This window comes from Embiotoca jacksoni, unplaced genomic scaffold (assembly GCF_022577435.1).
Source record: "Embiotoca jacksoni isolate LCO1_2020_lvr unplaced genomic scaffold, fEmbJac1.0.p SCAF_6, whole genome shotgun sequence".
Lineage (NCBI taxonomy): Eukaryota > Metazoa > Chordata > Actinopteri > Embiotocidae > Embiotoca > Embiotoca jacksoni.
Window position 1 is genome coordinate 18,412,145 of NW_027185414.1, and position 6,235 is coordinate 18,418,379.

Here is a 6,235-nt window from a genome sequence, read left to right on the forward strand (position 1 = left end):
ACCTGTTTAGCAATATAACTCCATTAACTCTGATTCAAACCTCCAAAGTGTAATGACCAACTTTAGATTTATTGCTGCTCAACAAAAGTAGATGGTGACAATAACAAGGAAGAAAAATTCTTAAATTATCTTCGCATTTTAAACAAAAAAGCTTTATTTTACCTTCTCCGACTGATGTGTGTGCTCCTTCTGAGAGGTGAGAGGAGTTTAAAATTGGGTGGAAAATTGTGCACTTGTACTCTTTTGGTGGATTAATGGTTAACACCAGCAGATAAAAATGCTTAACTACCTTGTTTCCTTCCTGCAAAACCAATGGGCAGTGAGGTTCCATTCCACTGATACGATCGAATGAATATTCATGAGGATGTGAATCACTCGGACAACATTGACTTCTTGATTTTGTGTTTTATTGAAAAAGGAAATCAACGTAAACAAAGATTTTTTTTTAAATCATATCAAGGTTCACAAGATTCATATAACTTATTGCTTTACTCATACATTCACACCCTTTTTTTCAATGCGATGAAACAACATAGAATAACAGGTTTTCTCTAAGCTTCCACTAGTCCTCAGTAACTTGGCCTCGGCACGAACCTGCGTACCGTTTCAAGTAAATATGACTCCAGATGAACTAGTATTGTGATCCTTTACCTTGTCTAATAGAATAATGAGATGTATGTTTCATTCAGCATTGTTCATGTTATAGTATATACATCAATCCCCTCCGATAAAGGAGCACAATATAAACCGAACAGCAAGGAAATCTTTGCAAATCATTAAAAATAACAAGCTTTTGTGGATTTACTCATACATACTGATCATGTTATGACAGCAATATGTTTAAGGCAGACAATACAATAAAATAAAATAAAATAAAATAAAATAAAATAAAATAAATGTTTGCAAAGCTTCATGCAGGTTTTCACGATTATCATGATATGACTTGAACAACATGAGTCATTTTTATTAATTACATCCTCACTTTGCTTTTGTTGGTGTCTATAAAACAAAAATATATTTCTGTACAGCTCTATTAGTCCTTTAGGGTTAGTGTTAGAACACACACAGCATCTGGTCTTCAGAGGCCAAAGAAAAAAGATGTCCGTCTGTCCCATCAGTCCCTCAGAGAACTGTGAGGTCATGGCAGGACTTTGACTTCTGCCTGAAAGCCATCTTCTTGTTCTTGCGTGCGACCATGCGACCCAGAAACCGTTTAGCCTTCTTGCCAATGCTCTCTCTGCGCCTGCAGTTGGCCATGCGGCGTGCATTCTCCTCTTTGCTGTCTTTCCTCAAGCGGATCTGTCTGACGATGCCCTCGAATAGGTCCTGCACATTGTGGTGAAGGGATGCGGACGTCTCGATGAACTTGCAGTCGAATACCACTGCGCAGGCACTTCCCTCTGCAACGCAGAAAACGTGGGGAAAGGAAAATTAGATCTCTGAGGAGGGATACATTTTAGAAAACACACAGGCACGTAGATGTAAACTGAAAACGGAAAAGTATAAATTAGCCCTAAGTGTTGTTAGTTCTTTTGGCAGATTGCTTTACTTTGCAGTGTAGGCCAAGCCTGAACCTGAGCAGTCAGCTGAGAAATGTGGCCTGCCCCTACCAAAGCCAGAAGCTCAACCAGATCTGTCCAATTGTGTCATGAAAGGCCTCGAGAACTGCTTTTAAGCTTCAAATGATAAATATTAGAGCATTAAAGAATATTAAAGTAACCACAAGTCACTTTAAATCCACTTTCCCTGACTCTTGCACATTTTAAGCTCAATAATATGTTAATTATTCTGACTTACCATCTACAGACACCTCTCTGGACCGCACCAGGTCACTCTTGTTGCCCACGAGGATTATGGGAATGTTCTCTGACTGCCTGGCACGGCGCAGCTGAATACGGAGCTCTGACGCCTTCTCGAAGCTTGACTTGTCTGTCACTGAATACACAATGATGTAGGCGTCACCCATCCTCACGCACTGCTCCTTCAGCCACTGGCTGTTATCCTTCAGGAGGGAAACAGATTCCAAATTTAGCCTCATACATGAATCAATGTAAATGGACAAACACTGTATAAATAATATAGAACACTCACCTGTTCCCAGATGTCATACAACATAATGGACGCCTCTTCTTCATCCACCATGATAGATCTATCGTAAGTGTTTCCTGAGGAGGAAAAAAAAAGAGATATTATGTTACAAACTGGCAGAGAGGAGCAAAGCATCTGTTATCTGAGCAGTCTTGTTTGCTGTCAGTGTGCATTGCTGCTTTTCTTCACTCTGATTTGGGCACGTTTTTTTTTTTCCTTTTGTAGTCTACACATTGCAGTAGAAAGTTGATCATTGTCTGTGATCATGCCATCATTGGCCTTTTATATTTTCTCTTCACATTATGCTGTTGGATGTGTTTCTGTCAGCTGTACTGCTGAGGGCAAGGCTGGTGCCTGGCTGTAGATGGAAATAGCAATAATCAATGCATGTACACTCTTGCGTGCAAAAATAAGAACCCTGTGTTTTTCTAATCCATCTGCCGAACTATATCACTGTCCTCATTGAGAAATATAATTTTGAATTTCACCGATTTTAATGTTCCAAATGACCTTTAAGATAATAACAAAAAAGAAAAATACACACATTATTGTTACTTATTTTATGTGTGTTGTTTTGAAGGTTATGGATTGGTTGATTGAAAAAGAAAAAAGGGACCTCCAAAATTGTATGCTTAATCAGTCACAGCTGTTCTTCATTTATTGGATCTTGTATCTCAAAGATGATAATATAATTGTATTGTTCAGTATTAACCTTTGACAGGCTCAATTATTTCATAGCCTAATATATTCACAGACATTGAACATCCTCACTGTCTCGGTCAATGAGTGTACGTTGCTGTGGTTGATGACTCATCCTCGGCATCACCACTTACCTGCTTCATCGCAGTCGTGACCAGCATCCTCAACTCCTCCAAAGACGCGCGCCAGGCTGGACTTGCCGACGCCGTGCTCCCCGAGGAGAACCACCTTGTACACCTGGGACTCGGCTTCGCTGCCGGTGGAGATCACCGAGTCGGAGGAGTCCGAGGCGGAGCTGTCCTGGTGCTCGTCGTTCGGCGAGTACGACGTGCAGCGCAGGAGGTTGGACAGCTCATCAGTTTTTCCCGTCTGTGGCATCGTGGCGCGCAGGTCCCGGTCGTCAACGGGCATGCTTCTCCTGTGTAGGTTGGGTAGATTCATGGGGAACGGCATGCTTCCTCTCCTCTTGTCCATGTTCCGTAATTTATCACCCTTGTTCAAAGTCATTGTGCTTATACCGAGAATCTGTGGATACAGTAGACGTGCCATGCGTAAATATGTGTATTTCAAGAAAGGAAAGACGCCGGCGGGGACATAGTGGAGAACGCCGCGGCTTTTACACATTTTCTCTTGTATCAATATAAGTAGGCTAATGTTGTAAATAAAAAAAACATATGTTTGGTTAAGTAGCCTACAAAAAAATAAATATATAAAATATTTTCCCGAAATGTCGACCTGACCTGAGCACATGTTCAGCAAACGCAAAATCAAACCAAAGCGTGAAAACTCTTCGCAGTATTAAAAACACTTACTGGGTGCTGGAAATTAAATCCAACGAAGGCAATCCAGTAATCCTTGGCTTGTAAAGTTGTATTCAACGCTGTTTTGCTTGAGTCTGGTCAGAGGCGCTGCTCAGACTATTTATACAGGGACTGGAGTGACGTCGGCAGGGATTCGCCCCGGAGAAACACGTCTCCGTTTGTTATAGTGGTGTGTAACATCATGCAGAGGAGGGGGCGTATGACTGGAAGAGCTGAGGAATCTCCTTTCCCTTCCGCATCGCCAAATGGAGCTCACATTTGAGGGGGCGGCCAGAGATGAAGGGAAAGCCCACATAAAGATAGGGCATACATATTTAATATTGATTTGGGAGTTAAATTTAGACTTGATGATATCCTCCCGATGTAAGATGTTAAGGTGTATAAGGGAGCAACGCCCAGATGAATGCTATTATTGAAATATGATCGTCTGTCTCATCTTTAAGCGTCATGGCCGCTGCAGGGTGGATGTTAATGCTACACCCACTGGCTATATCACATCATTTTATGTGTTGCTCATATTGTAGCCTAAAGGCATTGACATTTGTTAGATCTAGAAATATAGCTACAAAACGAATAGAATAGGCCAATGGCAATGAATCGGTAGTCTTTGGCAACCCTATACCACAACACCCAGATTCAATTTTGTGCATGTTTAAACAATAATGAATATGCCACACATAAACAAATACAAATTCTATAGATGTATGCATTCAATGATCAGTCATCTCTAGCTCTCCGCTGCAGCCACAAAACTGCATTTGCAGATGTAATCCTTCTCCGTCGACAAGTCGAACCCATAGCTATGTTTGGTTGGACTGGTCTACCTTTAATAATGCAAAAGTTTTTCCATTTAAAATACATAGGCTATGTCCTGTGGAGGCCCATAGAAGCACTATGACAGGCCAGTGTTCTCTATTTCACCTCTGCATGTGCTCTTATGTGAATATTGAATCAGCATATTCCACAGACATTTCCTCGCACAGAATTTAAACTGCAGCACGACCGTGTGCTCTTAAGGCAGAATTCATTTTCCCTGTATGGTGTGTTGCTGCCCTCGTGTGGCTTTTAGTCTTGCATTGCGGTTGAACCTTTTGAACTCTGCATAGGCGTGTGTTCAATATTATATAAACGTGACACATGTATTACTGCTCTTCGTGTTTTACATTTTTTTCCACGTCTACTTATCACAGTTAACAAATGCCTTAAAAACTCTTAGCACGTTATTCTTTTCCCTCCCAAATCAATATAGGTATTGTATTTCCTTTCTTCCTCTTCTTTTCCTCCTAGATCAAGTGCAAATTAGATTTTTATTTATTTATTTAATTTTTCTTTTCATCTTGAATTTAAACCAAAATGTAGCATTTGTTAATTGAAACACGACATCTTTTTTGTTGTTGTCCTTATTCGATTGTATATTTGAAAAGTATTCATAGCTGCCATGTTCCTCTTGGGGTCCACACATTAATTCAGATCTGTATCCACATCTTAAAATATGATCATTTAACAGGAAATGATCATGAACGGCCATGATAAAACTGATTGTGTGAATATATAGGTTGATATCAATTTTATTCTTCAGAAATTAAATAAAGTAGTAAACTGAACATGAACTGTATGGAGCTTTTTTCTTCTTCATTATTTCTATTAAAAGCACTAATAAAGCACTCAGAAAGTTTTAATGTTATTTTAATGTTATTTCCTAGCACCCTCCAATTTCACTTTATTTTCCTCCCTGTTGTGCTCCATCAACTACAAAACTATAAAAATAGGAAAAAGTATGTTTGCCAGTATGTGGGAATGTACCTATATTCCATTTACTCAAGTACTGTACTTAAGTACAGTCAAGAGGTAATTGTACTTTACTTGAATATTTCCATTTCCGGCTACATTATATTTGAACTCCACTGCATTTATTTTACAGTTTTAGTTACTAGACGTTCTGAAATCCATATTTTTTGTATGTACATTGTAAAACATGTGATCAGTTAATGTGTTCGTGTGCATTGCTGTAAGTAGATATTCAACAATAGCCTACCGTGTTGAAATGAACTCTGATGTGACAACATTAAACTGCTGCAGACACTTTCATGTGGATGAAGCAATATGTATATATGATATATAAAACAGCCTAAATCAGGCCATTTTGAAATAATGAGCAGTCTTACTTTTGATATTTTAGGAAGTGCAGGTTGTCGACTACTTGTGTACCGGTAGATTTGAATGCTTTGTGGGCGAATTGAAGTGTTTTTCATGGTGGTATTGCTCCTTTCACATAAGTAAAGGTTTTGAGTTCTTCTTCTACCACTGGACTTTGCCAAACAATGTTCTATTTCAACATTTTGGGTGATTTCTGAGGCAGTACTTTCAGATAGCCTTAACGGTATTCTGAATCATATTACACGAGGGTGTCAACGTTATAATCGTTTACTTAAATGGCCTCTAGAGGGCAGTAAATACGACGTGGCTTCCTGAACAACATAGTCCCTTTGCACCGGAGTTGCACCCAGTAAACAGACGTATACGCACAGTGGACTGTCCTGGTCTTTACTTTATGGAATAAACGTTTTAATTTTTTTTGCAGTACTTAGTAGCACGATGTTCTCCCCCCGGACATTACATCCGGGGCT

At 39.6% G+C, this 6,235-nt stretch overlaps 1 protein-coding gene across 1 annotated transcript; it reads right to left on the reverse strand.

Annotated features, from left to right (window-relative positions):
• Positions 1 to 385: 385 nt before the first annotated feature.
• Positions 386 to 3,685, reverse strand: rrad (Ras-related associated with diabetes). The gene is made up of 5 exons (XM_069174464.1): positions 3,600 to 3,685; positions 2,922 to 3,312; positions 2,092 to 2,165; positions 1,798 to 2,002; positions 386 to 1,400 (listed from the first exon to the last, which is right to left on the reverse strand). Exons 2-5 carry the CDS (start codon positions 3,292 to 3,294, stop codon positions 1,123 to 1,125), a joined length of 930 nt encoding a protein of 309 aa, XP_069030565.1. The 5' UTR covers positions 3,295 to 3,312; positions 3,600 to 3,685; the 3' UTR covers positions 386 to 1,122.
• Between the last annotated feature and the right edge of the window lie 2,550 nt (positions 3,686 to 6,235).

Excerpts from the sequence above, each read along its gene's own strand:
- rrad (XM_069174464.1), bottom strand. The coding sequence starts at position 3,294 with ATGACTTTGAACAAGGGTGATAAATTACGGAACATGGACAAGAGGAGA. Across the intron at positions 2,003-2,091 it reads TGTATGACATCTGGGAACAG|GATAACAGCCAGTGGCTGAA; the intron begins GTGAGTGTTCTA and ends TCCCTCCTGAAG. Across the intron at positions 1,401-1,797 it reads CAGAGAGGTGTCTGTAGATG|AGGGAAGTGCCTGCGCAGTG; the intron begins GTAAGTCAGAAT and ends TCTGCGTTGCAG.